Source organism: Phoca vitulina, unplaced genomic scaffold, assembly GCF_004348235.1.
Source record: "Phoca vitulina isolate PV1807 unplaced genomic scaffold, GSC_HSeal_1.0 scaffold70, whole genome shotgun sequence".
Taxonomy (NCBI): Eukaryota; Metazoa; Chordata; class Mammalia; order Carnivora; family Phocidae; genus Phoca; species Phoca vitulina.
The window spans coordinates 1,702,757-1,720,764 of NW_022589773.1; the positions used below are offsets into that span (position 1 = coordinate 1,702,757).

The window sequence follows — 18,008 nt, forward strand, 5'->3', positions numbered from 1 at the left end:
CTTGGAATCATGACCTGAGCCAAAGACAGACGCTTAAATGACTGAGCCACCCAGACGTCCCAGCATCTGACTCTTGATCTCAGTTCAGGTCTTGATCTCAGGGCTGTGAGTTTAAGTCCTGCTATGCCCAGTGTAGAACCTACTTCAAAAGAAAGGGGGGGGGGGGGGGGGAGGTGCCTGGGTGGCTCAGTCAGTTAAGCATCTGACTCTTGATCTCAGCTCAGGTCATGATCTCAGGGTCTGAGATGGAGCCTCATGTGGGGCTCCAGGCTGGGCATGGAGCCTGCTTAATCTCTCTCCCTCCCCCTCCCCTAAATTAAAAAAAAAAAAAAAGTCCTATAAAATGCAAGGGAGTGACTCATAAATTGCTCCTTTTTTTTTTTTTAAGGAAAGGCTCGTGTTTCAGAAAAATATAATTATTTAATGTACTCCCATTAAGATTATAACCTGGGTAATTCTGGTCGTGTTGTGGGCATGTTTTACAACTGGTGACACCTGGTGCTAGCTGGGAAAATGTCCAATGAAACAGGCTTAGTTCCATTCCAGGCTTCAACTGGAACAATTCAGATGCTGCCCAACCCCCAGGTGATGGGCATTTCAAAAGGAGATTGGCCTCTCGGTATACAAATATGTTGCCCTGTTCCCGTTCTTTCCATCTAGAATAAAAAAATCCATGCTAGAGAGTAAAAACAAAACTTTGACCATTTTAATACTTATGCATCATTACATAAATCAGCTAAATTCAGATTAACTCCTCACTCCTTTTTATGGTGGACAGTGAAGTACCACTGCAGACAACAAACAAAAATGAATAACATCAATTCAGCCTCTCAGGCAGGCCAATCACTGCTGGTTTGTAATCATGAATGGAAGTCTTTTATCCAGGGGTCTTTCAGTAGAAAAATTCAGGGATATTTTAGCAGAGAGAAAAATTAAGCAAAATGGTTACGTATTGTATAAAGATAAATCCCAGTAAATTTGCCTACAGTGTTCGTTTTGGCATACTATTCATGGCTCTTCAATGGTAAAATCGCTTAAGTTTTATTTTCTTTGGTTTATGTATTGGTTGTTGGAATTTATCCAAAACTACTGTTTCTTGTAATTCTCTCTTGAATAGCTCCACAATTTCCATTCAAATTCTATCTAGGGTGGCTTCTTTTCATATAATTCTGAATTTTAGCAATTATAGGAAAAGGACCCGGTATAAAAACTAAGATGTGTATTTTCAAATGGCAAATCCAGTCATAAGTAGGAGTGTTCTTCCGGGTTTAGAGATAGCCAAAGATTGAGGTTAAGTTTTAGTGTTGTTGCCAGAGAAATAAAATATATTCTCTCAAAATATTTTTGAAAATCCTTTGCTGGTCTACAGAATGCTTTAAAATAAACCTTCTTATCTTCTGTTCTTATCAGAGCTATTTGAATCCCGGAACATGTGGGAAATGAGAGGTAAGTAAGCCATAATTGTCATATAATTTGTTGTTGGTAATTGGGGAGGAGTGGGGAAGGTCCAAGAAGTGGTTCTTTTAAAAGACCTGTCAGATCAATTAAATTCTAACAGCATTTACCACTTTGGACTTGAACAGTTATACGTCCCTTTGTATATACTGTAGTAAACTTGAAAACACATTAATACCGTATAAAAACATTGTTTTTAAAATACATTTCTTTTGTGCTACTTTAATTACACAAGTATTAACTAAAAAATGGAGTTTTAAATTTCCAACAATCATAAATATGAATTTTTAAAAAATGTTTAAATAGTTTTCTACTCTTCTGCGTGAATGATCTCGTTCTTTGGTCTATAAGGATCTTGCTCATAACAGTCTATGAGATTGTTGTATTTTTCTTTTAAAGTAATGTAGAGATAATTCAGTAGAAGTGTGTGTAATAATTTACCCATAGAACCTAAGAGTTAAGTCTAAGTCAATACATTTAGGTTCAATCATATTATACTGCTAGCATTTCACATACTGGCTATCCTCTTGCTTCATTTTGGAAATTCCTAGGGAAAAATTATTTAAAGGAAAAAGAACTATGGAAAATACCAAAAGTCAATATTATAACATCAAGTTTTTCTGAGCTTTCTTTTCATAATTTCTCTTGTTCTGATTACTTCCATGTTGGGGTATTGTTGGAGTCATTATAAAAATCAACCGCCATTCTCCTATTTGGTGCCATGTATGCCCTGCGTCCCAACAGCAAGGAAGCAGTCACTCCTAGGGCAGGTGATGAAGGGGTGCATTGTTTGTAGAGGATTTAAAACATCAAAACTTATGAAAAGTCAGTTTGCTTTTTATTGTCGGCATCAAGGTAAACAATGACAGTGACCAAATATTCCTCCCCCTTGGGCAGATGTTTCTACTACTTTGAAAACACTATTGTCCATACAAGCTCAAAAGTATTACAAATCCAATGCATTTGAGATGGTTACTGTGGAAGGATCTCATTCCCACCTTCATTTCCAATTGTCGAAAATATAAACGTAGAAGAATGAAGGCAACCTGAGGCCTGTTATAAATTTAAATGTAAAATATACATAATTAATATTTCTTAATATTCCAGCGAAGTTGAGAGAAGAATGGTGGACAAGTGGACACTGAACTTTCAGATACTGAAAGATACTCCAGTGTTTTAAACAGTCACAGATATGTGCCTAAAGAAATAACTGAAAGAGCAAAACATGTCATTCTTGCATTTGGTACATGAGAATTTATGTTGACTATAGAATCAAACTCCCAAAAAGGATCTGACTCCCTAGCAATTCACTCTAAGACTTAGTATAAGACTTTTATTAACTTCTTTCATATAAGACACCTATTCTTAAATGAGCACTTATCACGCTATTGACCTGAAAAAACCCATTAGCAGAAGAAAACAAACATTAAAGCACAAAATCACCTTCATTGATATTCCTGCCACCCATAGTTCCCATATTTATATAATTCTCCAACCCTGTTATCTTTAACACTCTGAAGTTAGGGAAGGAACCAGTACTTCACAGAGGCAAATATGTTTCCTTCCAAATGCTCCGTTGTAAGTGGGGGAAAAAGCCATAATGAACAAAAAAAAAACCACAGACGTATTTTATGTGCATACAAAAAGGCAAAGACGGTGACAAAATGATTAGACTAAGAAAAGCATATGAAACAGAGGAAAATTTATTACTAGTATATGTAAAAAAAATAATTTTACTTGCCTTGAGGGAGGTGCCTTAATTTTTCTTTTCCTTTGTGAGGGCACTAAACTAGAATGATAAGAGGTTCACATCCAGAATGTATTTATTATTCAGGACATTATTTATATGTGTGTGTTTCTGTATGTACATGAAATCTATCATAGCCTATGGATATATGTTTAACCCAAAGGAAGAAAAAAATTGTACCTTTCTTATTTAGCAGTCAGTTCACATTTGCATTATCAAATCTAATCACTGTTGATTTGACATAAATTTTCTTGCTTTGTGAGTAGTGCTTTGGCTTTTAGAAAATTTATTTCTATTTCCACAGGTAAAACAAGTACGTGTCAATTTCTTAGGCAAACTAAGAATCCAGGGTTACAATATATTCTCTTTCTAAATTATTACTTAATTTTATAAGGAATTTATAATTAGGACCTTCATTAATAAATATGTATTCATTAATAAATATATCATTGTTGTGCTTTGTTAAGATACTGGCCTTTGCCATATCTATATATAGTATATACACACACATATTACATATGATATATACTAAGTATGTATCATACAAACTAGAGGCAAAAAGAAGAAACTAGCTTAAAACCAGAATCTGACCTGAAATAGTCTCTGCTAAAAATATATTTTCTGAATTAGTTTGTAAATTCCTTGTCTAAAGCAGTTTCTCATTGGGCCAATGCTTTACACTGTGGTTCAATTCCCAGCTAAGTCCATGGCAGTCTATTTAACCCACAATTTAAATAAATTTCAGTACCATGCTTAAGAGATACAGAAACTATTGACCGATTTAGAAGTTTGTTTTGGTTTGGTTTTCTTCTCCTCTAGGAACTGGTTTTTAGCAATGGGAACCAAGGAAGCCTACTCCCTAGGCACTAGAAACCAGAAAAAGGAAACCAGAAGTATTTGAGCGCAGAGTGGCAGTTGGGGTCTTAGGTAAGATGGGCAGGGTCAATAACAACAAAGGAAAAGGACGAAAGAAAAATATTAGTAGCAGCATCACCTAAGAAGACCTGGAGTCTGCAAGAATTGAGTAGACATCCGTAAGTCAGGGCGGCTTTACTACTGCCCCACCCAAACAGTAGTTAGTTTAAGAAACAACTTTATTTTACAAGTGAAAATTTGGAAAAGTGACAAAAATAACAACACAAGTAACAAAAAGTAACAGAATACCTCTGGTCATTATAAGGGGATGTTTTCTATGATTAAAAAGTATGATGAAAAAGTACAAACTATTTGTTGGGCAAATCAGTGTTTTAGTTCTTAATTCCAAACTGAAGTTTATATTATATAATAAGATTTAGACTGAAAAAATTCCATTTACATATTTACAGCCCCAGTGCAGTCTGGCCTGCCTGTGTGCAGGACCCAAGTAAGCAGGCTTTAGAGAAAAATCTCCGATCAGGCCCATCAGATTGTTAGCTAAAGAGCCTCTGGCAAGGCTTCAAGCTTTACAGGCGTACTCCATGTGACCAGATCTCTTTTCCTTGAAATGCTAGAATGCGTTACCATTATTCTGTTTCCCTGTGGCATGGAACCGCATCCTTTTCCCCTAGTCTAGTAGCCTAGGGAGAGAGACATTGAATAGACAGGGTAGGAGTGAGATGAAAACTTATATTCCATAATATTAGCAAACCAACAACATGACATTCTAAAAGCAATCCCAGAAAAAGAGCAGAGAACCGTGTTTAAAAAATCAAGACTGATCACTCAAGCTCTGTGGACTCTGAGGACCATAAATTAACTTCAACCCATAAATCTAGTTAGTTGCCTTAAACCCACAGACTGCATCTTGGCACAGATTTTCAGCTGTACCAAAAGATATGCAGCAGGTAACTCCCCCTCTCATACAAGCAATATTTAACTGGACCTCTTCAAAATAACAAATATATTTGATAACAGTATTATAAACTTATAAGGTGTAATTAATGTATTATAACATACTTCTACATTATATAGCAATATTACTATTCCACTCTTTGTTTTCTTCTTTATAAAATGCCTGGATTTTAAGCAAATTTGTAAGTGGAAATATTTAAATGTTCTATTACTTGACAGTATTAGAATACATGTTCTTTTGGTTACTATGGAAATATCTGCAAACAATTAAAACTCCCCAAATATACCGTAGAAGATATACACATCTACAGTATACAAAATGATTCCTTCCTCCCCTTCTTCATCCTGAAGGAAGAGCTAGTGAGCATCAACTTTCATTTCTAACAGGTTAGACAAAGGAATCTTACACCTCTACCAAATTAAAAGTTCTATTATTAAAGGTCTAAGTTTTTAAGTCACTCGGTTTCCTAGCTACTTCAATGGAATCAGCAGTCATAGATCCAACCCCAACTCCAAGACTGGAACGTCGTAATGATAGTTCCAAAGCAGAAATCTGACGTAACTCTTTACGACACAACTTTACAGACGTGACACCATGAAGCTTTCCCACATTTCCCGCCAGCTGGATTTGGGGTGATAGTCGACCGTGAGATTTTGTAAAATGATTTTCATCTATTTCTACTTTATCCTCGTTGTTTAACAAATGCCCACTAGTGGGTGCTAAAGAGCTACAGATCGAAGGTAATTCTGGGCCATCTTCCCAGAGCTTCTGAGGATTTGGTTGTGTTCTTAAACTGCTTGTTGAATTGTCCAATTCTCTTTCTCTTCCACTTAATTTCATACTTTCAGTTCTGGATGCCCATTTTAATTCTTCTGGAACCATGCCTGCTTCTTCAGGGGTCGGAACTCTATCCCCAGCATCATGATCTAAAAATAATACAAAAAGAAAAAAATTAGAGATTTCCTCAAAAACAGGTATTTTGATCATGATATCCTAACATAACTATATTATTATCACTCAATATAAATGATGTCTTTCAGCTTTTTTTCTTCGTTAGGTGACTTAGACAAACAGAAGTTTCACTTATAGGCATTTTGCATGTGAATAACTGAGAACTTTTCATTCAAAGAACAAAGTTGAGAAAACAGTCATCTAGTGATTTTGTTTTTCCCTGGAACCGCAGGAGTGCTTTGGGCCTCTGGTGCCCTTCCACACCTGCCCCCCACTGCCTTGCCACTGGTGAACCACGGTCCACACCTTGGCTAAGTGAAGCCAGCACCAGAGAACACTGGCTCTATGTCTGGGCGATCTTTCGGGATGTGGCGTCATGTATGTGAAACTCTAGTGTTGGTTAGAACTCCCAGCATGACGGCAGGGTTCTGCTCCTTGAAGGTACTCTGGGGATCCACCATCAAAATGGAGATGACAGCCAACCCCCTCAGTGGGGATACCCTGCTGGAATGCTGGAATGAGTGAAGGAGGGAGTGAAGAGATCAAAGCTTGAGGTCTTCAAATCATAGAATTATCTAATATCAAAATTTACTTGAGAGGCGTCCATATAGGCCCGAGACCTAATATGATGAAAAATGCCAACTTTAACATACATTAGTTAATTAGATTAACTAGTAATTAGTTAATTAGATTAGTACACTTCTAGTCCTATGAATACCAAGTTTAAAAAACAGAAGTTGCACACTGGCAATCCCTAGCCAAATCTGGTCTACAGACACGTTTTATTTAGCCTATGAAATAACACGTGACCGCCAATTTTTTAATTGGAAAGTTTCATATAAAAATATAGATTTCCATCTTTTCTAGAAAAAAAATGAGAACTGACAATTTCTGCCTGGCCACAGCAGCTGGAGCAGAGCTGGCCCTGCCTGTTTAGACAATTGCTACCTTCCCTCCGCTCACTCTGGCTCCCTGGTTCCTGAAGGCATTTCAGTTTGTGACCCCTGGTTGAAAACATAACTGGTTTTCTAACTTTTAACATACTCTCACAAACAAACCAGCTGAACTAACAAATGACAGCGATTCTCACATGGAACTAGCAGACATTCACAAAGTTGACCGTAGACAGTGGCTCCCAAACTTTGCCGCACATTAGTCACCGGAAGCTTTTAAGAATTGATGCTCAGGTCCCAGTGTCTGAGGAAGGGAGCCAGGCATCTTATTTTTGAAAGATCATATGCGAAAGAGCAGAGATGGGCTCACTGGAGAAGCTTACTCCCTACTCGACTTGGATATTTCACAGTGGAAAGTTTCCCTCTTCCAGAATTTTCCATTAGGGAACAAACCAGAGAAAGATTAGTTCACCTGAGGTCACAGAGTGAGGAAAAGAAGTTAGGATCCCTACCCAACTCTTCTGACTCAAGTTGCCTCACAGAGTTTTATAGTGATTTAAATTGATACAAGGATAGAGTTTTAAATATTTAAATAAGTACATCGACTGCATGTCCATATAAACTGATTTTATCCTTACATATTTTATCCTCACACCCTAATATATTTGTTAGAAAACAGATTCACTGTAACAGAGGCATGGCTAAGAGGTAACCAAGATATTTTAGTCCAAAGATTAATTTTTCTGCATTTGAAAATGCTAAAAATACTCAAGGTAAATATAAGTGTGGTATGCAGACAATGAAAAGACTACTATCAAAAACTAACGAACTGAATACCAAGACAGTTAAGTTTTAAGATCACTGATTATGAAGTGTATAATACTTTTTAGGGAACTCAGAATTTGATATATGTAAATTGCTATATTTATAAGTCAAACAAGTCTTGTTTAATGTCATTATATTAGAACAGCATTTTGAGATAGTATATACATAGTACAAGCTATATCTCTAATATGATTCCAACTGTAATATTTTTAAAGCATGGGGACAATAATGAAAAGAATTATGCTAAATGTTAATAGTTGTGGGTAGAATTATGGGTGATTTTTTTCCAGCTCTTTTCTATATTTTCAAATTTTTCTACAATGACTATTACTTTTATTACTTTTTATAGATGTTTCTAGGTGGGATTGCAAGTTAGCTGAAATAGTATCTTCAACATTAGTATCAAGACTAGATTTCCTGGGCGCCTGGGTGGCTCAGTTGGTTAAGCGACTGCCTTCGGCTCAGGTCATGATCCTGGAGTCCCTGGATCGAGTCCCGCATCGGGCTCCCTGCTCGGCAGGGAGCCTGCTTCTCCCTCTGACCCTCCCCCATCTCATGTGCTCTCATTCTCTCTGTCTCAAATAAATAAATAAAATCTTTAAAAAAAAAAAAAAAAAAAAGACTAGATTTCCTGGGGGCACCTGGCTGGCTTAGTCGGTAGAGCATGCAACTCTTGATCTCAGGGTTGTGAGTTCGAGGCCCACGCTGGTGGTAGAGTTTACTTAAAAACAAACAAGACTAGATTCCCAAGTAAGTTGGTCAGACAGGTGTCCTCATTTTACATAACTCCAAGATTACTTAACTTTTTCAGTTTTTTGCATTTGTCTCATTAAAGAGCAGGATGAAGATGCAGGACGAGGATGAAACCTCACCATCCCACACTGGCATTTTAAAAGATGTCTAGTTAACTCGTAATATAAACATGGGCCATTTAAACACTAGATATCTAATTTCGGATGTCTCAAGTTTGAAAGTGGGTTTTTTTTACAGCTAAAATGGTCTTATGCTGATTGTTCTGTTTGCTACTTAACGCCTGTTTACTTTTTAATTTTTTCTAAGTCGTGTTTCAAGTAAAAGGTTCAGCTATATAGTGTGGGCAGTATTTCAAGTATATGTTTTAATTACATTAGCACCTCTGCATCACTACGTTGAAAATCAGAAAATTTAGTGTCTCTGGCAGGATCTGTCTGTTTGTGTCACATCTCTGTCCTAAGACAAATTTTATCCTAGAATATTAAACCAGGAATCATAAGATGAAGGACCTTAGACCATGTTCTAATTACTGTTGTGTTTGTAAGTTACTTGACCTAAGTTTCAATTCTCTTTTCTAAAAATGGCATTAGCAGACACTGACCCACCTTGAGTTTGAGGGTTAAATAGAACTACTTCTGAAAATGTCTATAAATTATAAATATAAGTATAAGGTAGCATTAGAACCACTTTTCTAAGATATTACTGTTTTAAACTTTAAAGCTATGTTAATTCTGCTTACATTAGATATTCAGCATGTATCTTTTCATTATGCATACATATAGTTTTCACTAGTCTCTTTACAATTTTGTTCTACCCATCTTTAAATGGTCTTCTTTATAGGTACAGAATAGGTCTGTGCTCCTAAAAGGTTGTAAAGTCAACTTTGCATAAGCCATACTTGACTTAGTAGAAGAATACCTTCTCTAAAGGCAGGTGCCTTTAAATATAAATATATTAGGGCATCTGGGTGGCTCAGTCGGTTACGTAACGTAAGCGTGTGCTTTCAGCTCATGTCATGATCCCAGGGTCCTAGGATCGAGCCCCGCTTCGGGTTCCCTGCTCAGCAGGGAGCCTGCTTCTCCCTCTCCCTTTACCCCTCCTCCCTGCTTGTGTTCTCTCTCTCCTTTGCTCTCTCTCTCTCTCAAATAAAATCTTTGAAAAAATGTAAAATATATTATTTTAGAAATATTGATTCTTCTCTAATTGGAAGACTTAAAGAGGGCATATTTTAACCATGGCACTTTCTAGTTTTAGTTATGTCACGTTTTAGGGTGAGGGTCAAGCAGACAACTATTTTTGTTTATAGAGACAAATACAAGTTCAATATCTAATTCTAAATAACCAAATCAAAACATTTGTTTTGTTTCTTACATTCCACTTAGGGGTGAGATCATATGGTATTTGTCTTTCTCTGACTTATTTCACTTAGCATTATACCCTCTAGATCCATCCATGACCTTGCAAATGGCAAGGTTCCGTTCTTTTTATGGCTGAATTAATATTCCATTGTATGTATACACCACATCTTCTTTATCTTTTCATCTATCAGACACTTGGGTTGATTCCATAATTTGGCTGTTGTAAATAATGCTACAATAAACATAGGGATGCTCATATCTTTTCGAATTAGTGTTTTCACATTCTTTGGATAAATACCCAGTAGTGGAATTACTGGATCATATAGTAATCCTGTTTTTAATTTGAGGACCCTCCATACCGTTTTCCACAGTAGCTGCACCAGTTTGCATTCCCACCAACAATGCACGAGCGTTCCTTTTTCTCCGCATCCCCGCCAACGCTGGTTGTCTCTTGTGTTGTTGGTTTTAGCCATTCTGACAGGTGGGAGGTGATGTCACATTGTGGTTTGATTTGCATTTCCCTGATGATTAGGACTTTAGACAACTATTTTTGTTTACAGAGACAAATACAAGTCCAATATCTAATTCTAAATAACCGAATCAATTGGGAAAGGCTAAACTATTAAGTCAGGCACAACTTCACCCAATACTAGATACATCAAATACTGTTAGCATGACAAGTAACACTAAAGGTCTTACGTCCAGATGGTACTAGTTGCTGCCGTACTGCTTCCCCTACCAATTCCTTAAGTTTCTTCTTAAGATCTCTGCTGGTTTTCTTATAGAAATAAAGATCTTTTTCCAGCTGCTGGATTCTATCTTCATATGTTTTTAACATTTCCATAAGGCCTTCGCCATCTTGCTCTATGAAACAGAGATTTGCATTTAAGATCGGTTTCAATTAAATGACTAAAAACTATGTTCTAACACAGTCTCCAGATTATGTTTAAAGGGTTAGAAGTATGTTACATGTATCTATTACCTGACTGGATTTGCTTTCAGCTACAGTTTGGATTCTTCTGCCCTAAGTCACCTTCTCTGCTCAACCCCCTATCAACTACCGCATCTTCATGATTCATAAGTACTTTTTGAGTAACATTAACTAGATTTATCCTTAGAACAGCAGAAATAAGGTGTTTTCTATAAAAAATTCACATTTGGAACTGTATCCATCAGTTGTATCAATATCTTATTTAAAGTTCATATCAGGGGGCGCCTGGGTGGCTCAGTCGGTTAAGCGTCTGCCTTCAGCTCAGGTCATGATCTCAGGGTCCTGGGATCGAGCCCCACGTCAGGCTTCCTGCTCAGTGGGGAGTCTGCTTCTCCCTCTCCCTCTGCGGCTCCCCCCCTCTTTGTGCTCATATGCTCTCTCTCTCTCTGTCAAATAAATAAATAAAATCTTTTAAAAAAATAAAAAATAAAGTTCACATCAGGAACTGTGGATATATGGAAAGTCATAGGCCCAGGTTTATAGGCCCAAGAAATCTACAGCCAAAAAACCCCAAATCCAAAAACCTGCCAAAAGAGGCTACAGAGATTAAATTACAAAAGAAAACACTCATACAAAAAGAGGGGAAATAGCAATAAATTGTAGCTTATGCTACCATATACCTTAAAGCTTCTAATTAATATTTATAAATGTATAAAACTGTCCCTATTGGGTGTTTTAGAACCAGTAAAACCTAGTTTATTGACCTTCTGAAAATACATACTCTCAGACCTACTCTTTCCTATTGGTATATTCATAAAATGATCCTACTGGGTTTTTTAATTTTTTAATTTTTTAAATTTATTTAAATTCAATTAGCCAACATATAGTACATCATTAGTTTCTGATGTAGTGTTCAGTGATTCATTAGTTGTGTATAACATGATCCTACTGGCTTTAATGTTGTTTTGTTGTAATTGGCTGTTTTTCCTGAAAAATTTGATCTAAGTATATTGGATATTTTATTTTATTTATTTACTTTTAAAGACTTTATTTATTTATTTGACAGAGAGAGAGAGAGAACACAAGTAGGCAGAGCAGCAGGCAGAGGGAGAGGCAGAAGCAGGCTCTCCACTGAGCAGGGAGCCCCTTTTGGGCTCAATCCCAGGACCCTGGGATCATGACCTGAGCCGAAGGCAGACGCTTAACTGATTGAGCCACCCAGGCAGTCCTGGATATTTTAAATTAACCCATTGTCTTGTATTTAAAAATACTTTAAGGGGTGCCTGGGTGGCTCAGTCGGTTAAGCATTGGGCTCTTGATTTTGGCTCAGGTCATGATCTCAGGGTTGTGGGATCAAGCCCCGTGTTGGGCTCCACGCTCAGTGGGGAGTCTTCTTGAGATTCTTTCTCTCTCCCTCTCCCCCTCCCCACCATACTCTCTCTCTCTCTAAAATAAATAAATAAATCTTTAAAAAATAAATAAAATAAATACTTTAATAACACAGTAAATTAGAATCCCCATAAAGAATATCATATATGTCAACTGAATTTTATACAACATATTCAGTTGAAATTAGAAAATTCATAATCATTTTTAGCTGTAACTTTGTTATGAAAAACTTATCCCAGGTATAGAAATGATTTTTAAAATGTTCTCATTTGGCTGTAGCATGAGCTTTTGTGGTGCAATGCCAATCACTTGAAAAATACATTAAAAATTCTTTGAAAATATCACTTTATAGAGACGCAAGGCAGAACTAAAAATAAGGAAAGGAGAGCATGTTTGAATGAAGTGATGTATAGGATCCTGTCAAGGAAATCCTGTCATCAGGCAACTGGTTGTTAATCGACTGGTTATAGAATTAACTTAGAAGCAAATTGCCTCAACACTCAAATTTATATATTTTCCGATTTTCTGCTTACTCAGGTTGTTTCTCCAGCTATAGACTCACAAGAATCAAGACTAAGCAGCTAAGCAGCCTGGATTGAAGCATTACCAGCACTGCTAGGCAGTGATTTTGTTGCCATAGCAACTCTTTGTGTACTGGCCAAATGCCCAGGTAACATGAGGACCAACTGCTCTGACAGCTCTTTCCACACCAGAGTTGACGGCTGAACTACTGTGTACTGATAACAGTATGTGTCCATCGGTGGTAGACTAATTTTGACCTAAGATATAACCTTAATGCATAAAATTTACAATCAACTGAAAATTATAACAAGAAATATAACTAGAAATCTGACAGGGCCTATCACTTCACTTATGTGAAGGGAAAGTAATTTAAATATCAAAGTACTCCATCCTTGAGAGAGAGACACTTCTCAACTGTACACCAGGAAGCCAGAAATCCCGCATTTGAACATAAAAAATAGACCAACAACCAACAGGTGGGAGTTCTTACGTGTGGCACTGGGGACAGGCAGAGGGCTGGCATTTCAAGCACCAAGAGCCCTACATCACAGTCAGCTATCCCCACGTGTAGCAACCCAGACACGTAAAGCACAAAAACAAATATAAGTAGGAACTATTTATTCATGCTGGGCTTTTCTGTGATCAGATTCTGTCCTGTGTTCCTCTCCCAGCCCCTCCGACACATCACCTTTCTACAGCTGACCAGAAGGGGCAGGTACCTTGAAAATGATGTAACAGCAGCTGCATTTTTTGCTCATGTTCCTTTTGCTGAAGGGTCAGTCTCCGGTCGCACTGCAATTTCAGATGCTCCAGTGCAGACTCCAGTTCACGAACCATATTATCCTGTTCCAGAACCTTCATTTTAATTTCTTCATTCTGTAACTGTAGCTTCCGTTCGGTTTCTCGCAAATTGACCACCTAGCAAAGACATTTTTTGACCTTTTAAGTGTGTCTTAAGATAGCCTAATGTAATAACCTACTTCTCTTAGGCTACAGGAACAACTTCCTTAGTCACCATGGTATAACTAAGCAAATGCTTTCTAACATACCCAACAAAATAACCTAACAGCCTTTTGAGTTTGTTGGGATTCTGAATTGGTAACAACTTCACTTTAAATATAATGTGGCTCTAACTATCACCCCTCCATCAGCTCTTAGACATGGTCGCTGCAATTTACATTTACAATCCTCTAACTCCATTTCTCTAGTCTAAGAAGAGAACGGGAACCTACAGACTCTTGTAACATCTAGATACCTCCCAGTTTTAACTCCAAAATGGATGTTATAAATAAGTAACAGACTTCTTAAAACTATACAGAGTTCAGTCTCAGATTGTGCATTTAGTCCAATGGGTTCTTCTCTGCACTGCTATGAAGTGAATATACTTCAAGGTATGTGTCACACAACTTGCTAATGGAATGACCTTCTCTCTAGAAAAATACTCATTTCTACAAAGGGTACCCAGGGTCAGAAAATCCACTGACCTTGGCCTGCGTGGTTTAGGTTAAGAACCCTTTCTCTAAAAACACCAGAAAAGAATTCTATCAAAGCTTCTGACAGCACCACACCATTTTTCTGCCATCCACACATGCAGTGATAGGATGCACTCTTATCAATAATAGTAGCTTACTACCACATTCATTACCCAAGAGGAGGGCTGTGTACAACATTTCCATTAAGTTTTTCATCTATATTTCACTTGTCTAACAGAATTGGGACTTTATTTTAAAACTCCAGGGTTTGATTTTTCATTAATTGTCTGATAGTCCCTTAAACTGAAGATATCTTTCAGAGAGAAGAGTTATTCCTTGCTTACCACTTCATAATATATACCTTAAGAGAAGACATTATTCACGTTTATGCTAAAATTTATTATTATCTTTGTCACTGATGCACAAGTTCATCTTCATTTAAATTCATAGGTATGATGATAAAGTACAGGTACCCCGACCTTATAGCAATGAAGGAAAGGGAGCCCGAACTTGGAAGGCCCTTGATTTTTCATGAATGCTGAGTAGCAACAACCAAATCTTGAAAATATCCAAGAAATAGTGATTGAGGAATATAACTTGAATCCTTGGGTTTTTAAAACTATTTCAAAAAGCCCTTCTTTCAAAAGGTCCTTCCAACTTTAAGAACCTCCCAAAGTGAGGCGTACATACTTGGATAAGCACACAGCTTTCAGATGACCACATTCAGTAGTGTAAGGAGAAATCATGCTTAAATCTGTAGTTACAACATCAGGCTTTTCAATTTCTGAAACGTGACATGTATAAGCATCTTGGCCCCCCTGTATAAGAAAATCCTCTGTCCCTCCGAAACAAACCTTATTGAAATATCTGAAAAGAATAGCTCTAATCTCAACAGGACTCAGGCAAATGAGTTTTTCCAAGACATTTGCTTCACTATGAGAGAGGTTTTGGAGTGAAGCTCTGAGCGAGTTCTGGCGACTCTGGATACTTTCATTCTTGTATTCAATTGCAGCTTCCAAAGCTTCAATCCCTTCTTCAAGTTGGAAAAGAACATGTTCTTCCTAGATATAATATAATAGAAATCATTCATTTCAAATGAAATAATATTACTTGGACTTTGTTATACACTAAGATCTCACTATGCTATCTAAGTCTAATGGACGTTACCATTCGTCTACTAAATTTTAAGAAAATGATGTTTACTGAGTGCTTGCAATGCTACACAGTACAATATGTGTATACACACACATATATAAAACATACAATCACTGAATCCTCGCACTAAACCTCATGTACGAAACGTCCCAAGGTCATACAGCAAATGCTGATAACCAAGGAATACACTTGAACAAAGCCTCAGCCTCCAGGACCAGCACTATAGCCATGTATCTCCTTCCACAGCTCCTGAAATTCACATTATGTGTTAAAGAGATCTGGAGACTCCCTGGTGTCCCTTCAGGGATCTATTGAAACAATATACTCTCGGGAGGGAAAGAAGAAATAGATTTAGAATAAATTATTAAGAACTAGTCATCAGAAGAGGGTCTCTAGGGAAAAAAGAGTATGGCATAAAAAAAAGTAGGGAAGATTTAAGGACATGAAACATTTCATAAAATTCCTATGAGATATCATTAAAGAGCAAACAAAGGCATTAAAAATGTCGACGATATAACATTTTTTTCATAAGCTAGAGGAGATTTTCTTTGTAGGGAGAAAAAAAAAAAAAAAACTTGATGAATCCCTGTCAGAAAACCTAGCAGTTCTTTGAACTATCCAAACATCTTATTTGAGAGTGTCCAAATTTCTCGTAAGAAATTATTTCAACCTGGTGAGACTTGGATAGACATTTCTGTATACCTGTATGTGTGGTGGTGGTTACCACAACTTTAGGTTCCTTGAAGGCAGACCATCTTGTCCATACTCATGTCCTTATTGCCTAGTACAGTACATATCACATAGTTTAAACTCAGTAAGTATCTGCTGAATGGGTTAATGAGGGAAAAGGAGAAAAAAATATTTTCATATGTCTGATTAGATGACCCAAATACTTCTCTCCACTCCTTCCCCCAGCATTTCAAAGGAAAATTATGTTAATATATCTGATCTACCTAAAGAATAGTTAAAGTGACTTCCAGAACTCCTGTTTTGGAATTCAGGGAAAAGGTATGTAATAACCTATTCCAGGGGGAGGTTGAATAATACTTATTTTTAAAAGCTACTTTATATAAAAATCTCCTGAAAGAGCCATTTTGAAAAAAAAATATTTAACAGCCATTTTGTTAGTGCAATCACTAACCATCAAAAATTTGATGATTTGATCATCACTCCATCCGGAAGAAAATAATCACCTTTTTAAGAAAAACAAACTGGGGTGCCTGGGTGGCTCAGTTGGTTGGGCAACTGCCTTCGGCTTGGGTCATGGTTCCAGGGTCCTGGGATCGAGCCCCGCATTGGGCTCCCTCCCTGCTCAGTGGGAAGCCTGCTTCTCCCTCTCCCACTCCCCCTGCTTGTGTTCCCTCTCTCGCTGTCTCTCTCTTTCTGTCAAATAAATAAATAAAATCTTTAAAAAAAAAAAGAAAAACAAACAAAAGGTACATCAGTGAATGGATAAGAGGGACCAGAAAATAAAAGTGGATTATCCAAAGAACATATTTGACTTCTGAATAATGCATACTATGATATTTTACCAAAAACAAATGTGGAAAGAGTTTGCCTTTATATATGTGTGAGAACAATTTGGCAGAAATTTAGTTTCTATAGTTTTGGACCGAAGTTAGGGAAGTACTGCGATAGTATAAGGCAGTATGACTCCAGAACCCTGAGGATGGCCCACTCCAGTGAGGCTGCAGCATGCAAATAATCCTGATGCCCTCTAATCAAGCAACAGCTGCGAGAAGATGAATGGCAATGAGAAACTGGTCCAGGATGAAAAATTTGCCACATGGCAAACAACAGATTATCGAGTTGACTATGCTTTATCAGAGAGCACTGCTTTTCACACATGCACCAGGGGTCTTGTTAAAATGCAGATTTCTCGGGCGCCTGGGTGGCTCAGTCATTAAGCGTCTGCCTTCGGCTCAGTCATGATCCCAGGGTCCTGGGATCGAGTCCCACATCAGGCTCCTTGCTTGGCGGGAAGCCTGCTTCTCCCTCACCCTCTCCCGCTGCTTGTGTTCCTGCTCTCGCTATCTCTGTCTCTGTCAAATAAATAAATAAAATCTTTAAAAAAAGAAAAAGAAGAAGAAAGAAAAGAAAAACTGAGGTGCTAGACTATCCAATTAAAAAAAAAAAAAAGGCAGATTTCTCATTCAGCAGGTCTGGGTGGGGGGCCTGAGGCTCTGCATTTCTAACAGGCTCCCAGGTGATAGTTCTGTTGATCCAGAGACCTCACACTGTGAGCAACAAGGACCTAAAGCAGTGGTCTCCAAACAGTTTAGGTCATACATCCCTATCAGTAAAACAAACAAACAAGCAAAGCAAAAAATTTTAAGTAAGCACTGCATATATGCATATTTCTCCATAAATTATATGCATGTTCTAACGATAAAACATGAAATCGAAAGTGTAAAAGATGAAATAAACATAGATATAATAGTCTCATATTTTCTTCCTATATCCCACTTACTGAGCAACTGCTCTGCATTATTAGAAAAATGGAGTCGGGAGTATTTTTTTTAAATTTGTTTATGGAGTTTTCCAAAAAAAAGGAAGTATTTGTCTATATTAAATTGTTGGGTAATCCTGTACTAGTATAGTGATCTAAAATCAGTCACTTCCCATTAAGTAGTATGATTATGAAACTGATTTTAATTTATTGTAGAAAGAGAAAATAATCCTAAACTAGTTTAAAGAGATCGAAGCAGCAGACTGTTCCACCTAGA

General features: G+C 37.2%; 1 protein-coding gene across 3 annotated transcripts in view; it reads right to left on the bottom strand.

The window, feature by feature from the left end:
• Positions 1-1,943: 1,943 nt before the first annotated feature.
• KIF27 (kinesin family member 27) overlaps positions 1,944-18,008 on the bottom strand; it is an 83,310-nt gene continuing 67,245 nt past the window's right edge. Inside the window, exons 15-18 of one of the 3 annotated variants that reach the window (XM_032392928.1) lie at positions 14,982-15,188; positions 13,375-13,573; positions 10,513-10,677; positions 1,944-5,959 (exon numbers count right to left, since the gene is read on the bottom strand). In XM_032392928.1, coding sequence (XP_032248819.1) covers positions 5,475-5,959; positions 10,513-10,677; positions 13,375-13,573; positions 14,982-15,188 — 1,056 coding nt within the window. In that variant the 3' untranslated portion in view covers positions 1,944-5,474. The remainder of the gene's footprint in view (positions 5,960-10,512; positions 10,678-13,374; positions 13,574-14,981; positions 15,189-18,008) is intronic. The other 2 variants (XM_032392929.1, XM_032392930.1) reach the window with 2 other exon arrangements.